Genomic DNA, 24,883 nt, shown 5'->3' on the forward strand with positions numbered 1-24,883 from the left:
CAATCATATCCCAAGATACATTTGCCTTGCCCCACCCCGCCGCCTATTTTCATTTTCTCATAGGTGAGACCCGCTATGCGCTTCCCGCCTCCCGGGGTGGGGGGCGGCACCTGGAGGAACGTCTCTCGAGGGGAGGCGCAGGTGTGTAGGTGAGTGGTCTTGATAGATGCTAGGGTAGGACCAGGTCTAGAATACCAGTACTTCAAACCTGAATTTAGGGCACCCTTGACCGCTTACAGGCAGTTGAAGCTTGGGCAGGGCACTTCTCTCCGAGCCCCAATGTCCCTCACTGTAAAAATGGGTTAGAAGTGCGTAAGTTGCACAGCGCCCGGCCCGTAGTGGGTGCACTGAAGTCTCTTGCCTCACCTCCCACTTCTCACTGCTGCGGAGCCTTGACCGCTGCCCCTCCCCGAGCCCAAGAGTGGCCCTGCCCACCACACCAGCGCTGCACCGACTGCGCGCCCCTTTCCCAGCGTCAAGAGGGAGCTAGTTTCCTCCCTTTTCTTCGGTGTTTCCCTGTCTGCCTCCTAGAAGCAGGCCTGAGCTCTGGAGGTGTTCTTTGCTCCTTGCGCCAACACCAATTTATCAAACGCTTGCAGTGTGTCCGTCGCTGTGGTGAACATAGGGTTTGCGTTGGTGAATAAAATAGCTATGGAATGTAGAGCGTATGGGCAGAAAGCAAGTAAAGTCAATAAATAAGCAATTGGAACACGCACATGTATTTCCTATTTCTTTTCCCCAGTTATTTCTCTTTTTAGCACTTAACACTAAATGTCGCGTTTTACATTTTGATCTTGTCTAATGACTGTCTCTTCCACCAGAATGTAAACTCTATGAGTGCAGGGGGTTTTGCTTCCTCACTGCTCTATCCCTTGCACCTAGAGCAGTGCCTAGCACTAGTAAGTATATGCTAAATCAATCAATACACAACAGAAATAAATAGAACACTTGATAGAGAATGAGAAAGGGGAGGTTCAGGGTGGGTCTTTGAGAGGAAGTGACCTTTAAGGAAGGCCTGAAGGGTGGGGAGAATCATCCCACCAGAGAACAACTGCATGTGTCAAGACCGGGCTTAAAGATAGTGCTTCTTAGACTGAAGAGGTGGAGGCTAGGAGGAGGCAGAAATCAGGTCTTTAAAGTTCATGACAGACTTGGCCAACTTCCCTGCCAATTTCCAATATACCAAAGAAAGTAGGGTAATGAAGACATGGAGAAGGTAAGTTTAAGGCAAATATTGGTAGGAATAACCCTCATGCCATCTTGCAATTTACAATTAACAGAGCTTTCCCTTCTCTCACTTACCTTGCAAAAACTGCAGGAGTAAAAAAAGCATAAAGAGGGCTCCAGACTTCATTCACTCACCATACATACCTGGTCCATAGCACAAAATAAAAAGGGGTTGAATTGATATAACACCATGCTAGGCTGCAAGCTCTATAAAGGTAGAGAGCCCATGTCCTATTTATGTCTTGTGTCCCAGCACCTAACACTGTGCCTGGCTCTCAGACCTTATCTATAAACTAAATGAGCGCTCACCATTCACTGGAGCCTTCCATATGCCAGGCTTGTGCTTGGTGGTAGAACACAGAAAGAATAAGACATCATCCTTGCCCTCAAGGGGGTTACAGCCTGCTAAAACTTCCTGAAGTCATGGAGCTCATGAACAGTGGAACCAAATTTTCTGAAACCAAACCCTTTCTTGTATAAGAGTATTGCACACAGAGGGACTGCCCTTCTAAAACCAAGTGGTAAGAGGATTTGGACAAGTTCTGATCAGAAGGAGCCTGGGGCACCAGGCAAGGAGACTGGATTTGAGCCAGGAGGCAATCGGGGAACTGTTAAAGGTTGCTAAGCGGGAGACTGGTGTGATCAGAGCTGGTGGCAGGTGTGCTGATGGATGGTGTAGGGGGAGACTGGAAGCACATCCTCTGGGACCATGGGAAGCTCCAGTGTAAATGGACATGGGAAGGAGGAAAAGTAGTAAAGGTCTTAAAGGTTAGGAATCATGGGAAGTGATTGGTAACCGAGAAACGGGGCTTCCCTGTCTTTTAGGAGTAAGGGGACCTTGGGTGAGTTATTAAACCCCCCGACCCCAGTTTTCCCGTTTAAAAAATGACATCTCTAGTACCAGCCTCATTATAAAGATTAAATGAAATGCAGCAATTTGGTGGGTGACTTACCTGAATGAAAGAAAACAGATACAAGGGGTGCCCGAGTGGCTCAGTTGGTTAAGCATCTGCTCTGGGCTCAGGTCTTGATCCCAGGGTCCTGGGATCGAGTCCTGCATCGGGCTCCCTGCTCAGCAGGGAGATCTGCTTCTTCCTCTGCCCCTCCCCCCACTCATGCTCCATCGCTCTCTCACAAAAATAAATAAAAAATCTAAAAAAAATACTATTTAAAAAAGAAATGATTCTGTTGACGTAAAGGTAAAAACTGGGCAAAGCTGAACTATAGTGGTTAAGTTTGTATGCAAAGGTGGCAAAACTAAGGAAAAGCAAGGGAATGGTTATACCAAAGGTCAGGATTATGGTTACTTTGTGGGGGATGGGAGGTGATCAGGAAGGAACACGTATGAGGGGCTTCTGGGTTGCTAGCCAGGTTCTTTGTACTTTACTACGTGGTAGTTACAAAGATGTTCCTTTCTAACATTTTAACTTAATTTTAATAGTTTTGATAATTATTAAATTGTACGTAACTATTGTATTTTATCATTTAAAATATTTTTAAATTCAGTGAGCTCTTCTATGTGAAGTGCTTAATCCAGCACTCAAAGCAGAGGAAGAAGTCAGGAACTTTGGGCACCAGCTCTGATCATTGCGCCCTGTCTGCCTGCCTCCCCTGCCAGGCAGCAGGTCTCAGGGTTGATTTGTCCCTGACCCAGTGCTCACACAGTTTGGCACCTGCAGGCCTCAGGGAGAATGGGAGCAATCAAGGTTGACCAGAGTGTAACCCACATGTTTTCCCTCTCTCAGGCCAAAGAGGGAGGGCCCGGGCCCGTGGCCTCACGGAGTCAGACCTCTTGTGGGAAGAGCACCAAGTTGTCCCTCCCAAGCTGCTCAAGCCCCACTGATGATGGATGAGAGGGAGGAGGATGCCGATGAGGAAGCCTGGCTGCAGCTTCGGCCGGTGGAGCCCTTGCCCTCCCAGTGCTGTGGCAGTGGCTGCTCACCTTGTGTGTTTGACCTCTATCACCGAGAGCTGGCAAGGTGGGAGGCAGCCCGAGCCAGCAAGGACAGGAGCCTGCTCAGTGGGGAGGAGTCCCAGGTGAGGGAGGGCTGCTCCTCAGACAAGACGGGTCGGGGTGGCAGTGTCAGCCTGGCCCCTGCCCTGCACAGTGACTCTGCACGGCAGAGAGGTCCAGGTTCAAAACCTGACCCAGAGCTGGGCGTGGGGTCATCCCAGGAGTGAAGGAGGTTTGGGCATTTTACAGGAGAGAGATCTGTGAGTCATGACATTCAGAGAAGGCTTCCTGGAGGAGGTGCAGGGGGGTGGAATGTTAAAGGCAGTGGGCTGAGACTTAGAAGACGTGAATCTGAATTTCTGCTCAGGGTGTGACCTTGGACAAGTAAGCCACTACCACTCAGGCCTCAGTTCCCCCACATGGAAAACGAGGATATTGGATTAGAGCATCTTAAGGTCCCATCAGTTTCTAAATTCTGCAGATCTGGATTTTAAGCAGGTTTGAAGGATGAATAGGTATTTCATACATTGGAGATGAGTGTTCTGGATAAAGGGCACAGCTCGAGCAAATAAAGACTCTCAGATAGGAAGCAGCAGGGTATTCTTGGGAGAACAGAGAAAAGTTTGGCATCTGATGCATGGAAGAGAAAATGAGGCTTGAGGTTCGTCCACAGGGCCCTGCAGTGTCCAGCCAAGGAGGCTGCACTTTATCCTGGGGCTGAAGGAGCCGCGGAAGGCTTCTGAGCAGGGGGAGATGAGTGTGAAAACCTTGGGCCTTCTTAGATCAGAGCATGAAAGGGAGGTGAGGCAGGACTACTCTCTATTATAGGGAAAACTTTCCCACAAAGATAGCCTGTCAGGGGTGGGGAGCGAGAAAGGTGCTTGTGGCTGCTTGGGTGTTTGTTGTGCCCCAGGTCCTAGCTGTTGGGTATTTTCCTGTTGCAGAGCTGCCCATCCAAGCTGAGCCCAGAGACCTTCCTGGCCTTCCGCATCAGTGCCGTGGACAGACTCACTGAGGACACTTACTGTGTTCGGTTTGCACTACCCAGGAACTGCCAGTTCAGCCTGCGGCCTGGCCAGCACCTCATCCTACGGTACACTTGGAGAGTGGGAGGCCGAAGCTTTGCAGCCCCGCTTTGCCATTTGCTTGCCGTGTGGCCAAGGACAACTTGCTTAGCCTCCCTTAAGCCTCCATTTATCACCTTTAAGATAAATGTAGTGCTACCTGACTCAGAGGATTCTGGGATTGTGTTTTCATAACAACCGACAGCAGCAACAGTAACGGCAAACACTTTTGTAGCATTTACTCTCCAATGCACAGTTCTGCATGCTCACACCTAGGAACTCACTGAATCCTCACAAAACCCTGTACGTAGGTACCGTTATTATTCACAAGAGGAAACTGAAGTCAGAGAGGTTCAGTAACTTGCCCAAGGTCACACAGTTAGGAAATGGTGGAGCCACGATTTGAAGGCCAGCAATCTGGCTCTAGAGTCTGTGGTATTAATCTAATATTAGTGCCAGTTGAGAAGAAGGACGCTTGTCCTCGAGAATAAGGGACTTGCCAAGGATCACACAGTTTGTAACTCCTGCAGCCAGGCTTTAAACCCAGACAGCCTGGCTCCCCAGCTACACTCTACCACTCTTCTGAAGGTCCTTCCTCTTCCCAGCCTCTGGCTACTCTCTCCCCCAACCTTAATCCCCTCCCCTTGCACCACCACCCCCCCAACCTGCCCAGGGACAAGGGCCTTTGGGATCTGCAGGTAGAGGCATCTGCTAGATGGTTGACTCTGGGTGTGAGGCTCAGCAGAGAGAGATGAGCTCTAGATGTGAGTGTGGGAGTCATCAGCCGGCACCTGGACGCCATCTGGGGGCATATGTGGTATGGAAAGAGGGAAGGACAGAGGACCGAACCCTGGCAACTGCAGCATTTGTGGTATCGGCAAGGAGGGGAGGGACCAGAAAGCGGGCAGAGGACGAGGAGAGTGTCTTCCTACCGGTCACACTGTAGCCACTTGCCTCATGCCAACCCCTGGTGTTGGTGCACAGTGTGCCCGGGCTGTGGCCTGGCTGGCTGTTAGGAAAGCTCACTATCCCAGTGGCTCCAGGGCAAGTCACAGCCCCATGCGACCTTCCATCCGTAAGTCAGGGATGCCCAGCACCCCCTGCCCTTAGCTTGGCCCCTCTTCTCCACCCTCTCTGCTGCCCCAGCGACATTCCTAACACGTGGAGCTAACCATGTCGCTCCCTTCTGGTGAGCCAAGGAGGCTTCCAAGGCTCCAGCTTCCTTTCCCACCGGGTTCTCACTGCTCCTCCCTCACACTTGCGCCCTGCCCCAGCCTCGTGACCCACTCACCAGTTCCTGACCTGCTCTGCATTTCCTGCCTCTAAGCTTTTGCCCAGGCTGTGCCCTCTGCCCGGAATTCTTTCCTGTCCTGTCACCACTTCCACCTGTTGGTGGCCTGCCTCTTTCATACCCAGGAGGGTGACAAAAGCTCCAGGAGGTCTCCTGAAGCCCCCGGATGAGCGCGGCCCCTCGGCCTGGAGCATGTCCGCATTTACCTCTGTGACAGCAGGGGTCACAGTGCTCTTCGCATCCACGCCACGCCACAGGTTGTGTCTGTTATTTCCTTGTGTGTCCCCCAAGCATTTCTTGACTATTTCAGTCTAGCTTCCCGCTTTTGATACATTAGGATGGGACCTTTCAATTTTTTATTATTTTTTTAAAGATTGATTTGTTTATTTGAGAGAGAGTGCGCATGCGTGACTGGGGGGGGGAGGGGCAGAGAGCGAGAATCTCAAGCAGAGTCCAAATCGCTCATGACCTGAGTGAGCCAATCACGACCTGAGCCAAAACCAAGAGTTGGACGCTTAACCAACTGAGCCCCCCAGGCGCCCCAGGATGGGGCCTTTTTAATCTTTCCACATGTCCAAGAAGAAAGTTTTGCACAGGGGCGCCTGGGGGGCTCAGTTGGTTAAGCGACTGCCTTCGGCTCAGGTCATGATCCTGGAGTCCCGGGATCGAGTCCCGCATCGGGCTCCTTGCTCAGCAGGGGGTCTGCTTCTCCCTCTGACACTCCTCCCTCCCGTGCTCTCTATCTCTCATTCTTTCTCTCTCAAATAAATAAAATCTTTAAAAAAAAAAAAAAAGAAAGTTTTGCACACAGCAGGACTCAAAAGAGGAGTGCCTGGGTGCTCCTGGGAAGCTCTGAGGTGTTGTGTGAGGAACCCGGCTCTGGAGTCAGAGCTAAGGATGAATTTTAGCTGTATGACCTCTGGCAAGTAACATCCTAAGCCTTAGTTTCCTCATGTGGGTTATTGGGGTTTTTGAGGGTTTTTTTGTTTGTTTGTTTTTTTTTACGATTTTACTTATTTATTTGAGAAAGAGAGAGAGAGAGAGTGCGTGTGCTCCCAAGCTGGGGGAGGGGCAGGGGTAGAGGGAGAAGCGGGATCCCCACTGAACAGGGAGTGGGGCTCCATCCCAGGACCCTGGGATCACGACCCAAGCAGAAGGCAGACACTCAACCAACTGAGCCACCTAGGCGCCCCTGGGTTATTATTTGTTAAATGAGATAATGTGCACAATATGCTTGATGCCTAGTAGTTATTTGATACAACATGGCTGCTACTATTATTACTTGTGATTATCATCCTGGCCCTATTGTTGATAACATCGTAGAGAGGATTCATGCATGAGGTCAGGCTTTGGACTAGGGCACCTTTGAGGATCCTTCTAATTCTGACACTCCTGGTACATGGTAGTAAGTGTTTTAATAAACGTTAACAGTCTTTATCTTTCTCATTCTGTGGTCAAGAAGAGGTCAGGAAACACCATAGTGATGTCCTAAAACCAGCTCACATCATCAGTGGACTCTTTGAAGACTTTCCCATCTGTGATCCCAGTAGAACCACACTACAGGGATACACATTGTTGTTCCCACTTTACAGAGGGGCAGCTAAGGGATCAGTGACCTGCCTGGGTCTCACAGCCAGCACGTGGCAGTGGGGGAGCCCAGCGCCCCTTTCCTCTGCTCCACCTTCAGAGAGGACCACTGGGGACGACCAGGCCCCAGTTCTCACTAGCCTGGCATATCGTTGAATGCCTGGCTGACTGCCTGACCATATACTTCTCTTTCCCAGAGGAAAGGTGGATGGCTTAGAAATTCAGAGAGCCTATACGCCCATCAGCCCTGCCAACGCAGAAGGATACTTTGAAGTTTTAATCAAGGTGAGCTGACCCATGTGGGTGCCCTTAAGATGGTATGGACTGGACTCCGTTTAGCAGCTGGGTCAGGATGGGGCAGTGCCCAGCCATATGGGAAAAGCCAGTGTTCACATGGGAGGAGGCTGGCTTGAGGAAAGAGCAGGGAGAGTAAAGGAAGCCTTCTCCCATCTCCTTCTTTCCCGGGGTGGGTGGGGGGGCTGGCACCTGAGGCCCCAACAGACACTGATTTTAGGAAAAGGAGGCTCAGACTGAGAAAGGTTATGCTGTTCCCTCGCGCTTTCTCAGCTATTCATGGAGAGCGAGCACCGGGCCCGGGGGAAGGGGCAGCCAGGTCGCCTGGTCCCTGCTGTGTGCACTGGTTGCTGGGCTCCAGAGAGGAGTCAGATACAGTGCCCACCCTTGGACAGGGGGCCAGACCAGGGCAGGGCAGGGCACGACGATGGGATAGATGCCATGACAGGAGGCCCCAACCCAGTTCAGGGCAGCTGGGGTGCAGGGAAGGCAGCAGGCCTTCCTAGCAGAAGCTGAGTTTGAGCTGCGTGTTGAAGTGAAGGAGTGGAGAACCAGGAGGGAAGGGTGGGGACAAAGCTCTCTGTGCCGGGAAGAGCACGCACAATGGCAAAAGAGGCACAGCGGGGAGAGCTGTTTGTTAGTCACTTGTCCCGGACTAGAAGGGGGTGAGCAGGCAGAAGGTGGGGCGTGGAGCACCTTGTGAACGGAACTACCCTGAGCCCGTTCTCAGGGAGTAGACAAGGGCCGGGGCATTGGAGTTGGGCCTTGAAAAAGGAATACAAATTGGCAGTGGCAGGGAGTGGCATTCCAGGCCTCAGCCTGGACAGATGACCAAAGGCAAGGAGGGGTGAGACAGGGTCTATGGGAGCTGTGCCCAGTCTGACGGGCAGGAGGAGGGGTGCTCATGGGGGCAGCCGAGGTGGGTGGGGCCCTTGGCAGAGATGAGATGAACAAATGGCCTGGGTACAAATCCCCCCCACCCCCCCCAGGACCCAAGGACTCGGCACTGGATGTATAAGAGGTCTTGAAGATCCAATTATGTGCAAAAAATAATTAGATTGAAGTACACGAAACTTCTGATACTCTTAACATTTTTGACTTACAGAAACAGTGGGTTCATACAGGTCAACCTAATATATAGTCGACATCGTCATTTCCCAAACAGAATCCTAGGGAACACTGATATTTAAGAATAGCTTTCCCATCCTTTATCACCCTTGTAGGATGGGAATTATTATTCTCCTTTCATTGATAAGCAAACTGAGACCCCAGGAGGCCCCAGGCTCCACAGGGAGTAAGAATTGTGGCCGGTGAGTGAGCCTGGCCTCCTGACTCCAGGCCCCGAGCACTGTCTTGACTCTTGCCTTCCCTGACTTCCGTCAAAGCCCGAGTGTTTATTCCTTCACACAGAAGCTTGGATGGGGTCCCTTCTCCACGCAACTGTTTGTCTGGGAGATCCCACAAATCCTCTCCAAATGGCCTGCTTCCCCAAGCTGCTTGTCTGGGTGTGTTTCTGTTGAAAGGATAAGCCTGGAGACAGTTCTTCAGGGCAGCTGGAGCTCTCCCAGCTGCAAGGCTGATTTTCTCCTTCGTTTACCGGAAAGCCTCTCTTTAGAGAGTTGCTTAATTATCCCTAAGCCGCTGGCTGGGAAGAGCTGGAAATGTCTTTGCAAATTGGGAAGGCAGGCGGGTTTTTTAGGTTTCCCTCCCGTGTGGGATGAGAGGGAGGAACTCCCATTTCTCAGGCACCTTCTGGGCACCACGCACTCTTTCCAGCTCTTCATATTCATCATCTCTTTTCAACCTCATAACCTCGTAACCATCCTGCAGAGTAGATCATATTATCCCACTTTACAGATAAAGAAACTGAAGCTCAGAATGATGATGTCACTGTCCCAAGGCCCCTTGGGTAAAGTGATCCCATGCGGAAGAACAGAAGTTCAGTGTCAGCTCTGTTTAACAAGTATGTATTAAGCAGGCTCCGTGTGGGTGCTGAAGACACAGAAGAATCCTTCCTTTCTCCTTAAGTGCTATCTGTGCCATAGGGCTGCTCAAGCCACAGCTGGGGCTGTGCCTCCCCCCAAGACTGGGGCCAGAAAACAGGTGTGCTCGGAGACAAGCCTCCAGCAAGTTAGGAGGAGAACTGTAACCTCCCTCCCAGACTTCTTGCAGGAGGGCTGAGGACTTCCCTTGCTTTATGCATATGGTACCCAACGAAGTCAGAGCTGCTACCAGAGGTAGCTGTGGGTACTTAAAAGCATGTCTGGTGACCAAAGCCCAGTCTCCTTCAAACTTGATTATATTCTCACTCCAGACACCCTTCCAGTCCTATCAGAGCTTCCCCCTCCCCCCTCACATTCCTGTGTCTTGGGTTGTCCTACCTTGACCATACCACACCTGATGCCCAGAACCCTCTTTGCCTTCCTGCTCCTATCCCTAGTGAATGCAATCTTTTTTTTTTTTTTAAGATTTTATTTATTTACCTGTCAGAGTGAGCACACAAGCAGGGGGAGCAGCAGAGGCAGAGGGAGAAACAGGGTCCCCACTGAGCAAGGAGCCCGATGAGGGACTTGATCCCAGGACCTTGGGATCATGACCTGAGCCGAAGGTAGGCACTGAGGTGTCCCTAGTGAATGCAACCTTGCCTAACCTACAGGATCCAGCTCAAACGCCTCCTCCTCCAGGTAGCCATCCTTGATCCTACTCCATTGGAAGTGACTGTACCTCCTTAGGGTTCTTTCAGCATTCTGTCCTTTTCATGGGGTATTAGGTAGTCTCTACCTTGAGTGTATGAGACTTTGATCACTGCTAGTTTGTGAGCTCCTTGAGGAGAGGTCTTGAACCTGGATTGATTGATTGATCCATTCATTCATTCATTCATTCATTCATTCACTGAGGTATTTATAAGTCTTTCCCAAGGTTCAGGCACTGGCTGCCTTCATGGAGCTTACGGTCTAGCTGTCTTCCCTGCAGCCCCAGCATGGTGCCTGGCCCAGAGTGGGCAGGCCTGCAGGAAATGTGGACTGCCCACCCCCATGAAGGATTCCCCTCCACAACTTTGACTTTTTTCAGCCAGCCAGGAGACAGTGACAGGTAACGCAGAGGTTGCAAATGAGTAGCCTGCAAACTGATTGCAGCACAGAAATATATTTGGTTTGGGCCTACATAGTGTTTTAAAATTTAGAATTAATTTCTGACATTTCAAAGATGGGAGATTTTACATGAAAATTTGGGTCTCCTGCCCCTCTTAGAGAATCAGAAGATAGGGCATCATCAGCCCCACAAACTATATCCCGGAATCTGCAAAGCAACTTCCTCCTTTAGAAGGAGCATTCATGTACTCACCAGTTTACCACAGTCCCCACCACCCCCTGTTGTCTCCCTGATACTGAGAGTGTCAATTGCCATTAATCATCTCATACCCAGTTCTTTACTCAGTGATTGACGTGCAGGGCCCCTGTAGTCGTGTGGGTCTGAGACCTCTGAAGGTAAGGCTGTCGGTCCTGTGGTTCTTATCCCAGTCTCACCATTTCCTTTCTGGAGAAGCTTCTGGGCCTCATCTGAAAATTGGGAATGACAGTCCCAGCTCTGGGGTGACTAGGAGGATCCTCTAAGATAGCACCTGTCAGGTGCTTGGCCTGCCGGAAGGGCTGCACGTTAGTGGCTCACGTGGTTTGTATTGGCAGCATGTACGTGTTCCAGTGAGATCCCCCTGTGTTTGCTCCCAGTGCTACCCGACCGGGTTGATGTCCCAGTACGTCAAGTCCTGGGGCACAGGACACACAGCTTTCTGGCGAGGACCTTTCGGCGATTTCTTCTATAAAGCAAACCAGGTCAGTGCCAGCACACTAGGCTCTCGGGAGACGCCTCCTGTCTGAGCTTCCAGGACCACGGTTTCCATGTATCAGGCTGTAGAATTGCACTGGTGTCATTCTACCTGAGCCCAAGCCCGATCCCAAGAGTGTCCTTGGGGTTGGACATGGGAGGAGACGGAATGGGCACTAAGAAACAAAACTGCCTGCATATGCTCTAGAACTATCTGGGGTGGCCCATTGCTTAGAAAATCCACACTCACGTACTTGGTACTCAGGACACCTATGCCGTCAGACCCTCTGATTATCTTTCCACTTTTACATTCTAGCTACAAAACCATGGAGACCACTCTCTTAAATACATCCCATAGCTCTCTGCTCGGGAGCCCACTGCTCCCCAGCCTGAAGGCTCTTCCCCTCATTCTCCTGGCATGTTCATCTCCTTCCCTGATGTGCCTGGGAAGAATTAGTAATTTCTCATCAGTTGGTGCATATCTGGAAGGAAGCTTGGCAGTGTGTACCAAGAGTCTTAAGAATCTCCAAATCCTTTGACCCAGTAATTCCACTCCTGGAAGTCTGTCTTGTGGAAAGAATCCAAATGCTGCCTCTTGTGCACATGTTCACAGAGGCTTTATTTATAATAGCAGGAAATTGGAGGAAACTGAATATCCAGCCATGGGGGAAGAGTTAAGTGCACTGGGTTACAGGTACTTGATAGAATATTATCCTGGATTTTAAAATTATGTTTATAAATGATGTTATACGCTTATGCTGTAAGCATATAACAAAACTGAATATACAACAGGTTGGGAAACCAAGTTTAAATGCACAGAAAATATATGAAAAGAAAATGCAATGCAATGTCAGCGGCTCTGGGTGGTAGAATTATGGGTGATTTTTGTTTTCTTCATTATACCTTCCAAATCATCCACAATGAGCACCTATTACTTTTCTAATTAGGAAACAAAGCAAAACAAAAGCAAATGAAAAAGAATGAAGCATTCCTTTCTCCCCATTATTTTTGTTTAATATAAAAATAGTTTTTATTGGTTTTTTCCTTATTACAAATACAGTACATTTACATTACCAAAAAAAAAATCAGATTTAGAGAGGCAAAAGAAGAAAAGAAAGAATACCTGTAGGCCATCTACCCAGTGCTCCCAGTGCTACCCAACTGGGCTGATGTCCGGTACGTCAAGTCCTGGGGCACAGGACACACAGCTTTCTGGCGAGGACCTTTCGGTGACACCAGTCTCGCTACCTTGGCAGAGAGCTTTCCAGCTCCCCTTCCACACACGGGTGAAACACCCGGTACACACCCATGTACGTGTGTGTAACAAGTGCATGCACCCACTACCATAGTATTGTTATACTATGAGACATGTGTGTGGTGCTGCCTACCTGGGCCAGGCTCTGATGTTCACACTTGCCACGCTAAAACTTTATTTTCTCCTCACCACAGCTCTTAGGTCTGCTACCCCTGCTTTACAGACGTGTACGGTGTGCAGGTTGTAATACTCTTGGGCAGCGTGCGCCTAGTTTCAACCTTGCTTAGCCTTGCATTTTAGCTGAGGGTGTCCCCATGTCCCCCAGGCTCTTGAGAGCAGGGACCGGGATTGTCCCTGTTTCCCCCTGACCTAGAGGGGACACCTGATGCACGTTGTCTTGACCGCCCCTTCTGGGTGGGGCCTGCCTGCATCCACAGAACCGCCCTGCTGAGCCCCTGCACTTCCCATCCTGAGAGGTTGTAGGGCCAGGCAGTGAGGGAGAAGAGATGGCATCTCACACAGAAACATTTGGCTGCTGGGATGGCCTGAGGCGTGGTTCTGTGCCCGTGGGGACGCAGGGCTGCTCCGGCCCTCTCCCTGGCCCTGTCTTGCTGCTCTGTAGTCGTCTTCATTGTAGATGGCTATCATGGCTGCCATGAGGCTGGCACGTGAGCATCTGTCTCTGCGTTCCTTCCAGACATTCGCAGGTCTCCATGTGGGGCCACACATGGGGCGGACAAGGCCCTGTCCTCCAGAAGCTCACCGTGTGATGGGGGACAGACACCCACACCAATGGTAGCAATACAGCGTGACCGGTGTCGTGAGGAGGGGGCACAGAGGACTGTAGGGATGCAAAGGAAGGACCCCTCACATGCTCCTGGCTGAGGGAAGACTGTCCAGAAGAGACCCCGAGTGGTGCTGGGGGATAGAGGAGGAGCGCGCGCGCTGGGGACAGGCACACAGGACAGGGGGTCGCGGCCAGCAGCAGGGCTCGGTGAGGGAAGGAGTCCAACAGTGTGGAGCACCAGGATTCGCACCAGGAATCTTGATGGCATCTCGTTTAATCCCCACGACAATTCTGAGGCACATGCTACTGTGGGGGAGGAGCTGTTATTTTTTTTTTACCCATGAGGAAACCAAGGCTCGGAGAAGTGAAAGCACTTGGGCAGATCATATGGCTGAAGATTTAGACCCAGGTTTGCATGACTGATACTCGAGGAAGTATTTCATGCAGCGGTGTGATATGCACTAGCTGTCGATAAAGCTAGTGGAAACTTGGACTGCATTCCCAGAGGCCTAATCTCTAGAATGAAGGAGGTGACTACCTTGCTGCATAGGTCAGGCACTACCCTTTAAAGCACTGACCTTAAAGAAGATAAGATCACGCCTCTTAAAGAGACCTAGAGCCAGGAGATGGCTTCGTGGATTCGATGATGGGTTGATGGAATTGGGGCCTCTTGGGGAAGAAATTCACTTTCATTGCATGGTTCTTCTGTGTCAGCACTGTGCTGGGCGCTTATGTATAGTAAGTATCTCAGTCTAGGGAAGAGCAGGCTCAGGGATCCATGCCAGGGCCCTCGGATCTCTACAGGGCTGCCCTGGGGCAGAGAAGGCAGCCGAGAGGGCAGAGCTGGGATAGGGGTGGTGGACTAGGCTTTGGCGGGAGCAGCTTTCAGCTCAGCGTGAGGTGGAAAGACCTCTCCGGCAAGGGGAGTCAGCCTATAGCAGAGCAAACTGCTTTGGGAGGTAGTGGGCTCCCTGTCAAGGGAAGTGTGTTAGCAAAGTCCTGTGGAGATGGACAAGAGAGCAACTGAGCCACTTGTAGGATGGGCTACACCGTTTTATGTTCCTGTTCAGTCTCCAGATTCCATGATTTCTGTGACACAGACCTCACAAGCTGTAGACTTTCACAAGAGGACGTAGAGAGGGGACCTCAGATGGGTGGGACCCCCAGGAAGGGCTGTGCTGTGGGTGGGCTGAGGCCTGTCATCTCCCCATTCTGTTCCCCAGTACGGTGAGCTCCTCATGCTAGCTTCAGGCACTGGCCTGGCCCCCATGGTGCCCATCCTGCAGAGCATAACAGACAATGCAGAGGACGAGACCTTTGTCACCCTGGTCTGCTGCTTTAAGACCTTTGAGGGCATCTACCTGAAGACCTTCCTCCAGGAGCAGGCCCGTTTCTGGAACGTCCGAACCTTCTTTGTCCTCAGCCAGGTGAGCCCAGCGTGCTGACTTCCTTCCCTGATTGAGACTGTGCCGGCCCCTTGCACCCGTCCTGAGGATCTGCTGTGGCCTCCCTTCCTCAGGGGCCACAGTAGGAATCCCTGCTGCCAGTGGGAACTGCCACCCTGTGCCCGCAAGGAAAGCAGGTCTGGTTCCATTTGGTGTGTGTGGATGCAGGAACTGACGCTCAAGAGGTGAAGGTGCTGGCCTGTCCGTGCTGCTGGCTGGGGTGAAGCCAGGACTGGAGCTCCCCACCATGCTTTACTGCCTGCCCGATCCCCCCTGGCCTCACCAGGTATACAGGCTGGGGGCCTGCATGTGGAGTCAGTGGGCCAGGCCGCAGATGTCCCCAAGGCCGGGATAGGCTCCTTCGGGGCGGGGATCATGTGTCTGGATCACCAGGTGCTCCTCGGTGCTGGGCAGGGTGCCAGGCACGGAGTAGACACGCACGCCATCAGTGATTGGTGAGCAAGCGGATCTGGGGTCACCGCATTTATCTGGGCCCCTCCCCCAGCACTTTGGCCCTGCTCGGGAGGAAAGCTGCTTCCAGACTCTCCAGGCTGCAGATACTTGAACTAGAAGCAACCCTGCCCCTCAGACTCCTCCTCCCTGCATGCACTCAGGCCACCTGCCCGCTCCCTCCCCTCTGGCCCACAGTCAGGGCCCATCTCCTTCCTTATGCGAAGCCAGGCCCTGAGCTGCCTTCCCCTTGGTCTGCAACTTTATTTCTCTTCCGTGCGCCCCCAGGGCTGGGCTCCCTGCTGGGGCCTCCCCTCTGGTCTGTGTTGCTCAGGGTCGGCCTCACTGCCCAGTACTTTGGAGCACCCTTCTCATCAGTTTCCTACTTGAGGCAGCTTTAGAGTGTCCCTGAAGACTGGCGTGATCTTCCCCATCATGACTGGGTGGGGGGTGTCAGGAAACCGGGTTTCCCTTCCCAGTACCAGGGGTCTGGGATCCTCAGTGACCAGGTTCTGTGGGCCTCTGCATGGGACTGGAGACTCAGTGGCGTGACCATGAGGAGGACCATGCTAGGTGAGCATCTGCAGCAGCAGGAAGTGCCGAAGGCCGGGGTATGAAGCAAAGGTTAGTGTGCAGCCCAACTCTTGTGTGCACGGGGCGGCCCTGTCAGCTCCGCTCGAGGGCCAGCTCAAGGAAGGTGGTAAGAGTGGCAGAATCACCCAGCTGTTGATCAGCCTTCCTGTTCCCTGACCGCATGCCAGGTGCCCGGGATAGGCAAATGAGGAGGACCTGCCCCCTGCCTTCCAGGCACTCACCTTTCTGTGGGGAGACAGCCACAGGGATGGCTTCACTGAGCACTTTCTCCGTGCCTGGCACTGTTCTAGGCACTCTGTGTGTGCTAAATCATTTAATCCCACCACAGTCTTAGACGGCTTGTCCTACCATCATGCCCATTTTGTAGAGATGGCACAGAGAGATTAAGAACCTTGACTAAGTTGGTGGAGAGTTAGGTGTGAACCCAGGTGGTCCTGCTCCAGACGCCCTGCTTTTCCTGCCTGTTGGTATAAGACAGCACAGGGAGAGGTGACACATGGAGGGTGCTGACGATGCTGGCGGCAAGCAGGGAGGGCTTCACAGAGGGGCTGGCATTGAGCCTGGGCTTGAGGGCAGAGTTAAAGTTGACCAGCAATAAAGGGCCCTCAGCCCTGGCTCAGGGCTCTGATGAGGCCAGTGGCCTGGGGCTGGGCAGGCAAGTGGGCTGGCTGTCAAAGGCAGGGGCAGGTGAGAGGCCATGGACTGAGAGGTGCCTCCTTGACCTAGGATGCTCCCTGGCATGCCCAGGCTGCAGCCACAGCGGTCCCACAGATCTCCCCCTCCAGCCACTCCCTGCTAGTTGGCCCTTCATCTTGCAGCCAAAGGGCAACACTGACCCCCACCACCACCCTGCTTCCAGCCCTTCCCTGGCTCTGCACCGCTCTCAGGATGACGGCCCAGCCCGCACGGCTGCACGAACCTCCGTGGGCTCGTCTCCTGGCCCACCCTCCTGGCATGTCCCGGCGCCACGGTCTGCTGGTCACGCTGCAAGGGCACCGTGCTCTTCTGGCTGCCGGGCCTGCGTGTGCTGGTGCTGTTCCCCCTTCCAGGAGCACTTTTCCCCACTTGTTCACTGAACACCTACCCACCCCTCACATCTCTCTGCTGGGGTGGGACTCTATCCGGGAAACTTCCCCAGAGCCCCCAGACTGGCGTAGGTGTTTCTGCTGTCATAGCCGGGACTCTCCTCCTTGACAGCATCTACCCTGCGGCGCCATCCCTGATTATGGGTCCCCCACCCCACCTGGGCAGCAACCAGACCCACTGCATCTCTGGGTGTGCAGTTGGGGGAGGGGGCCTATGCCAAACTAAACTAGCCTGTGGGAAGTGGGCAGCGGGAGGGAGAGGGGAGGCCGCTGGCCCACAAGGACCCTTTGGGTGGGTCAGAGCATGGAGGGGGTGTGGGAAGATCCAGATCATCAGAGCGGACTCCCTGTGAGCACAGTAGCGGTGTCTTTAGAGGGCCCCTGGAGTCAGAGGAGCTCTGCGGCACGGGCCTCCGAGGTGCTGTGAAGTGTGCCCGAGGGGAGGCCTACACCTGTCACAGTGGCTCACAGAAGTCAGGGTCACTCAGCTGGGACATGGTGGCAGAGCTTAGACTCCAGCCCCCTCTCTCCTTTGCATCTCTCTGCTTAGCCCCAGAAGCTTAGAAGCTCGCCTTAATAGGGTCTGCAGAGGGGATGGTCCTGTTCTGTTTTTGTTTGTTTAGATGCTGGTTGCATGGTGTCTTGTCTCCGTTAGAAATCTCCAGACTACATATACTTACTGATTTGTGCGCTTTTTCTGTACGTATTGTACTTCAATGGAACGTTCACTTAAAAAAGAGAAGTTCCGCCAAGTAAGCTGGAGGTGGAGCTTTTCTTTCGTAATCCCGAAGAAGCAAGCCACCAGCGAAGGCTGGAAGAGCAGAAAGACGCCTGGGTCACTCGGGCACCGTGCACCCTGGAATCCTACCTCCAGCCTTTTTATGTGAGAAATAGCATGCCCCCCTCAGTTAAGGCACTGCTGCCTAGGGTCCCTGACACACGCAGCCAGAGCGGGACCAGGAGGCTTGTCTGATTTGAGCAGCCGCCACATGCCAGTGCCTAGCACCGTGCCGGGCACAGAGTGGCCCTCAGGCAGTACTTGTTCCATCAGTAAGGTCATGAACACATGTTACACTCCCAGGGTGATGGTGACGGGCAGCCTTACAAAGGTGCTGGGAGACCCCCAGTCTTGGGGAGAAAACATCCCCCTGGAGTGACAGGGACAGTGGCCCCTGAGAGGCAGCGAGAAGTGGTGGGGCCTGCCTCTCTGCGTGTCCTGGGATGCGCCCCCTCCTCCCTGTGCCTCCCCTGTCATGGGAGGATAAGCATCCCCCCACCCCCGGGCTTGTTATGAGGGTAATCAGAGCCCCGGTGCCAAGAAGTCCCTGGCCTGTGGTAGGGCTAGCTGAAGGTTGCCTTCCCACCCCTCTGCCTCAGTTTCCTCATTCGACAGTGATCTGCATGAACTCTGAAGACTTCCCAGTAGTCACATGCATGATTTCTCATTGTCTCAGGAGAACTCCCTGGAGAAGCTTCCCTGGAGTTACCGGGAGAAGACCTGCTTTGGCCGCCTGGCCCAGGGCCTGATTGAAGAGCTGGTTGGCTCCTGTCGCAGAAAGCCATTTGCATTGGTCTGTGGCTCAGCAGAGTTTACCAAGGACATGGCCAGGTGCCTGCTGTGCGCAGGCCTGGCCAAGGACTCCTACTACCTCTTCTAGCCCTGGCCTCCCTTTCAAAGCCCAGGCCAGGGTCCTGCCACTAGAACACTGGAAGAAGCACAGACTGAAATCAGAAGACATGGAGTGCAGGTCTGAGGCCCCACCGCTCACTGGCCGGGTAACAGGTGAATGTCTTTACCTCTGTGCACCTGCAGCTCTCCCCTACCTCCCAAGGTTGCCAACTCCCTCAGGCAGACATCTTGCTGTGTGGAGGGAAGATGAGGCTGCAGGAGCCCCAGGGAGGGGGCATGGGAGTCCGGGAGGACTCCAGGGAGAAAGCCTGGTCCATGCCAAGCCCCAGGATGAGTAGGAGTCGGCAGGAGGAGGTGCAGGAGGAGCTTCCCAGGTGCCTCAGATTGGAGGGCTTGGGGACTCCCATCCCACCTGCCCTAGAAATGCCTGCTCTAAAACCTGCTTTCCCTGGAAGCTGCGTGTCCCTGCTGTGGCCTCAGGGTTGGCTCAGATGCATTGCTTGCGGAGTGTTTAGGGAATGACCATAGGGGTAGCTAAGAGCTGTTTGGAGGAGGAACTTGCCTTACGTATCTCCTGTGCCTCAAGCCTGACACAGCGGTCTCAGGTTCTGTGACCTGATCACATTCTCTGGGCAAGGTGGGCCCTGGACTACCTTTATTTTGTACTGGGCCCAGGCCTTTCCTACTGCAAACAGCTTCGCTCTCAGTCTCCCTTCCCTGGCTCAAGAGCCCATTCCAGAGTCCTTTCCTGAGCAAAAGAGGTACAGAAACGAACACCCCTCCCTCCTGTAGGCAGCCAGCTCAGCCTGCCTTCAGCTCAGGAGCCCTGGTGACGGTTGCTATGGAGATCTAAAGATAGAGCAGGAGTCAGGAGACCTGGGTCCCTCTCCCTGCTCTGCCCACTGAGCCACTGCTGATTCCGCTCCACCCCCACTGCCCTCCCCACCGCGTCCCTCCATCCTGCGTGGGGCAAGCCCTCCCCTCGGACCTGGCGCTCCATAATGAATCCTGCTTTCCACTGCCTGGCCTCCACCGTGCTGCCTCAGCTGGGGCTGGCTGCGGGCGCTCCCGGAATTGGAATAGTAAGCCATGAAATCTCAGAATCAGAGGACCATGGACTCAGTTAGAACTTTATGGTCGTGAAATCGCAGCCCTCCTCACACCAGAGATTAAAGTTCGGGACTCCAGAAGCCATCCCGTCTATTAGACTCATTGTGCGAACGGGGACAGCCAGGCCCATGAAGCGAAGAGACGTGCCCAAGGTCAAACAGTTCGCTGCAGAGCTGGCATGAGAAGCCAGGTCCCCTGATGGCACCTGTATGGAGAGTTGAGGTAACCGGTGATTTTCACACCGGGCTCCATAGGACACTAGGGTTCCGGGCAAGGCAGCAGTGAGGGGACAGCCACGTGGGGTCTCCAGACTCCCTGCAACTAGAGCAGTTTTGTGTTCATCCCATTAATATATCAGGGTTTGCGGTCACCTCCATTTGTGAGAGGGTTTTCCTGCATGGCCCAAAAAGTTGCAGGCACATCTCCAAGCTGGGCCATGTCCAAGAAATAACCCTGGTGGGCATCTGGGGGTGCCAGAGGTTTCACACTCAGACTTAGGGGTGGTAGGGAGTCCCCACGTAAGAAATGAAGGTCTGGGGCGGTTCTTTTGTGTCTTTGTCCCATTTTGTATGTTGGGTGTTTAGACATTAGACACAGCCACTCACTGATAACCATCAGCCCCTCTTGTCCTAGAACGTGCCACCCTCCCCTCCCCTCACCTCACAGGGCGTCCAGACAGTCTGGGTACAGTGGGGTCTCTTATCATGGGACGATGGTGAAGACCCAGCCATGCCCTTGATACCAGTATGCCAAAAGGCTCGTATCATCCAGAGACTGGAAAGCTCCTGCCTTGCAAGATGGTAAGCTAGCCTTAGAAGGGGACCGGCTGGGGTGTGTGAGGATGGACTGTCTGAATTGGAGGCAAGGCTCTGTTGGCTAGCCAGTTCTGCCCATCCCTCCTGATGAAGCCACACCTACTGCATGGCATTGGGGGGGGCATGCCATCAGGGTGATGGCAGCCAAAGGACGCCCGCCTGAGTTTGGCCCCCTCAGTATTTTGCCTGCAGCTCTTCTATGTTCCCCTCGCTGGTCTCCCAGCCTCTTCCCTCACGCACTCCGTACTGCCGCCAGACCTGGTTTTGCAACTCTGATAGGAACACTTAATAGGAGAGAGAGGAGGAGCAAGATGGCGGAGGAGTAGGAGATCTAAATTTCGTCTGGTCCCAGGAATTCAGCTGAATAGGGATCAAACCATTCTGAACACCTACGAACTCAACAGGAGATCGAAGAAAAGAATAGCAGCAACTCTCTGAACAGAAAAGGGACCACTTTCTGGAAGGCCTTTGGAGCCTGTGCGTGGTCCAACTGCTATTCATCCTTCAAGTCCCACCCTAGATGCCTCTTCCTCCAGGAAGCCTTCCCTGACTTTTCCAGGACAGTTTAAGAGCATTTCATCTAGGCTCCCACAACCCCTCTCCATTCTCTAGAAAAAAATTAAACCTCATCACACTAAAAAAAAAAAAAAAAAAAAAAAGAACACTTAACATGAGAGCTATCCTCCTAACAGAGTCTGTGCACAGTACATTATTGTTGACCGGAGGTGCAGTGTTGAACAGCAGATCTCCTGCTGATCTGAGCCTGTCACTCCCTTGCTGAAAATCCTTCAGTGGCTCCCTGTTGCCCTAGGACACAGCGTCGCAGCCCTGCCTGCCTCTCCAAACTTACTTTCTATCCTTGGCCCCTCGCCCCCAGCTCTCAGGTTTTGCCCCAGCACTCTTGCTCCCGCATCAGTATGACCCTTCCCATTTGCTGCCCTCTGGGTCTGGGCCATCCTCCCGCCCTCCCCTCTTCTACTCGCCTTGGGCTCCTCATCCTCTGAGGACTTACTCGGCTCACCATCCCTTCCTCTCGGAAGCCACGCCTGCCTCCACCGCTGCAGGCCAAGTTGGCCAGCAAGTTCTTGTGCATCCTGCTGCGGCGGCGTCTGACTGCCTCATTCGCAGGTGAGCACATCATGGGGCTGTCCTGGGGCCTGTGCATTGTGTCCCCAGTGTGGGAGTGTGCTCAGCACATCCTGAATGTTGAATACCCACATAATAAACAGGGAATATACATGGAGTACTTTACAGGTTGCAAAATGCATCTCCTCTATGTTGAAGCACCGTACCGTCCCCAAGACGCACACTATTTTATTACCCCAGTCCACTGATGAGGAAAACCAAGTTTCCAAGACATTAGGCAATTGTACAAGGTGACGTCGAGATGCACAAATTCCAACATGCTGCAGTTGGTATAAAGGTTATATATGACACGTTAGTGCACCAGGAGACGCGTATAAAGATTTTCTTTGCTGCACCATTTGAAATAGCAAATAAAAACTGCCCATACGTCCATCAATAAGAGAATAGAGAAATAAATTGTTCTATATTCATCCAGTAAAATAACACATAGCAGTTAAAATGAACGAACTAGATCTACATGTATCAACCTAGACTCAATAAAAAAAAAACATAATTGGAAATCAAATTGTAGAAGGCAACATACAGTGAGATACCAATATTTTGAAAGTTTAAAAACACAAAATAATGCCAACTGCTCAGGAAGGGGATATACCAACTGCAAGGGTGATAGTGACCTCTGGGGATGGCGTGGGGTGAGCACTCTTTTTTTATCTGCATCACTTCAATATAAAAACATTTGCAATGAATATGGCCAGATATGAACATCAGGTGACTGTGGGTGATGGGGTCACTGATGTCTGCTTTTTCTGTATTTGAAATCGTTCCATAATGAAAGATTTAAAAAAGAAGATGAAATGTGCCTGGTCACGCTGCTTCAGAAACCAGAGGCTTAAACAGTCATCCCCACCCTTCTCAGGATAGGTTATGCCCCTTTATGCCTCCAGGCTTGTCCGGCTTCCATTTGAAACTGTCAGGAGTGCCTACTGTGTGCCCTGGTCTGGTACCACAGTAGGTAGGAGACGCAACGTTGGCACTCAGCTTACACGCTGTTCCCTCTGCTTGTCCCTCTGCTTTCCTTCGTAAACGCAAACCGGAGTGACTTTCTACATACCACAGTTTGGGACTCTTGTTTATTTGTTTTCCTTTTCAAGTGAGGCAGGCCTAGAATCAAATCTCTTGCCAATTGTGTAAGTATCCAGAGCAAATAACTTGGTCTCTCTGAGCCTCAGTTTACTCATCCACAAAGCGGGAACAGTTGCGCCATCTCCCAGGGTTATGTGAGGCTGAAGGGAACGTGTATGGTGCTGGAGCACGGCACGTCACACAGAGCGGATGTGAGAGCCCAGCCCCCTCCTTTCTCTTGTCTCCCTGGTGGCCCCAGCAAGTGCCTGGCTCATGGCTGGCCTCTGAGAAGAGCACTCATTCGCAAACTTTCCACTCCCCAGAACCCCCCTTTTTATTATTTTCCCCATGCTTTGGAAGATTTTGATCCCAAATTGCATGTATTAAGTCATTATTCATTTATCTCCCATTTTTTATTAACCAAAGACCCAGATAGCTGCCCCTCAGAGCTTCTGATCTGTACAGCCAGCTGGGGGCTGCACGTGGTGGACGTAACTCGGGCCAGAGGGAGATGAGCGCAGCAGCCGGTGTGGTCTGCGTGGCCTGAGGAGGGGCAGTGCAGATGCGTTGCATTCATTTTCTCGTTCGCATGGACCGTGAGTTGTGGGAGCCGTGGGCCTCGCCTGGGGGTGCTATTTGCTCAGGTCACCAACTAGCCAGTATTTAGCACAGGGCCCCCATGGGTCCGGAACCCTCATGCCACAGGGCTCACTCTAAGTAGATGGCGTGGACCAGGGCCATACAGAAGAGCGGAGGGTTCACAGAGTGGGAGGTGGCAAAGCTGTCTGCACGTGGATCTCACAGGCTCTGGCTGGAGGCCACTGCGTCATCCTGCCCCTGGCTCCCCATGCTGACGGAGCACACTAGCTTGTAACAGCGCGGGCTGACAGCCTTAACCGGGTCCCAGATGGCAGCACTCAGCTCCGCGGCCAGGTGGGCACACCGGGCCTGGTGGGAGGCCATACCAGCCAGCTTCAGGGGCAAGTGAGCCTGCATCGTCTCCTCCACCCAGACGTCGGGCGAACTTCGCCTCTGGCCTGGCTGACCACAAGGGCTCCTGGAAGGAGGCGAGGAGGAAGGTGATGGGGGTGCTTGCAACAAGGAACATCGAATTTGGGCTGGAAGCCAATTCTGTTGAACATAGAGGCCCATATTGGAGCGTACAATTTGGAACAGTGGAATGGAAACTAGAGCGTAGAACCAGGAACACAGACAATAACTTTATAAGTACAGGGATTCACCTGGCTTCTAAGGGACTCAGCCTATGGTAAGTGCCCTAGGGGGCTGAGGCTTGCTCCAGGGCACCAACTCCCCACACTTGTGGCCTCCCAGGGGTGGGCTCAGTGCCTGGCAGCCAGGGGGGCCCTGAGACCGAGAGCTGCAGGAGCCACGTGCTTGTAGGGACTTCCCGCAGCTTCCTCCTGGTGCACGAGTGGCAGAGGTGGTCCATGAACAGGGCCCGCTAAGGCAACTCAATGCTCGCGATCTTTAGGGAGCAGTAGCTTCCCTGTTTCACAGGCAAAGAAACGGAGAGATGCTCAAGAGGTAAAGCGCCTGGTGGAGAAAGTGGTGTTCTTGCGTGACAGGAGGGGTCCGTAGCTTGCCCGCTCCCTCCCCACCACCCCAGCTAGCACCATGTCTGGCCAGTGAATTTTGACATGGCGTCTGTTGAACGAATCAATGAGCTGGTGGGAGTCACATGACTGTGGGTTGGGTTGGGGTTGAGATGGTGTAAGGAAAGTGTGCAGTGCTGTGCCTGGCCCACAATGGGGGTCTCTGTGAGCCCTGATCCCCTTCCTCTGCCCCCTCCGAGGGCAGCAGGGCTCTCTGCCAGGAAGCAAACCTTCATGCCCAGGCCCATGACGACCTTCGGGGAACTGCCCCCCATGCTCCAGAGGAAGGGTTTCAAGGGATCTCCAGCAAGCCTTTACTGGCTCCATCCAACCAGCCCTGAAGCCTATCCAAGTTTCCCTCATGACAACTCAACAAAACCCAGCAATAGCCTGCCTTCCCTCCATGTTATTCCAGAGAAGAACGCACTCTCTGTCTCTCAGCCTCTTTGCCCTCGCTCTCGCCTCCCGTATTTTCAGCCTCTCCTTGAAGAGCTACCTCCAGCTTGCAGGGTCTCCTTTCTCACCTCCCTTCACTCCTCAACCCCCTGCACTCTGGTGCCCCACCCCACATGTGTCCCTGGCGTCTGGAGATCATTTTCCAGCAGCCTGAGATGCTGTTGTCAATTCCCTTCTCTCTGAGCCTGTTTCC

At 52.9% G+C, this 24,883-nt stretch overlaps 1 protein-coding gene across 3 annotated transcripts; it reads left to right on the forward strand.

The window, feature by feature from the left end:
- Positions 1-99: 99 nt before the first annotated feature.
- On the forward strand, positions 100-21,075 carry CYB5RL (cytochrome b5 reductase like). Of its 3 annotated transcripts, none has more exons than XM_025871696.2 (7): positions 100-149; positions 2,973-3,264; positions 4,126-4,274; positions 7,321-7,408; positions 11,104-11,250; positions 14,508-14,711; positions 18,313-21,075. In XM_025871696.2, exons 2-7 carry the CDS (start codon positions 3,070-3,072, stop codon positions 18,514-18,516), a joined length of 987 nt encoding a protein of 328 aa, XP_025727481.2. In that variant the 5' UTR covers positions 100-149; positions 2,973-3,069; the 3' UTR covers positions 18,517-21,075. The 3 variants fall into 3 exon arrangements, with proteins under 3 accessions (XP_025727481.2, XP_073752809.1, XP_025727482.2); XM_073896708.1 differs by having other exon boundaries at positions 11,146-11,250; XM_025871697.2 differs by lacking the exon at positions 11,104-11,250.
- Positions 21,076-24,883: the final 3,808 nt, after the last annotated feature.

This window comes from Callorhinus ursinus, unplaced genomic scaffold (genome assembly GCF_003265705.2).
Source record: "Callorhinus ursinus isolate GAN/ISIS: 27379988/994484 unplaced genomic scaffold, GSC_fseal_2.0 scaffold9, whole genome shotgun sequence".
NCBI classification, from domain to species: domain Eukaryota; kingdom Metazoa; phylum Chordata; class Mammalia; order Carnivora; family Otariidae; genus Callorhinus; species Callorhinus ursinus.

What these genes read in the sequence shown, in the direction of transcription:
- CYB5RL (XM_025871696.2), top strand. Translation starts at nt 3,070, where the DNA reads ATGATGGATGAGAGGGAGGAGGATGCCGATGAGGAAGCCTGGCTGCAG. An exon ending in GGCCAGCACCTCATCCTACG is followed by an intron (nt 4,275 to 7,320) that starts GTACACTTGGAG and finishes TCTCTTTCCCAG; the next exon opens with AGGAAAGGTGGATGGCTTAG. An exon ending in CCTTCTTTGTCCTCAGCCAG is followed by an intron (nt 14,712 to 18,312) that starts GTGAGCCCAGCG and finishes TCATTGTCTCAG; the next exon opens with GAGAACTCCCTGGAGAAGCT.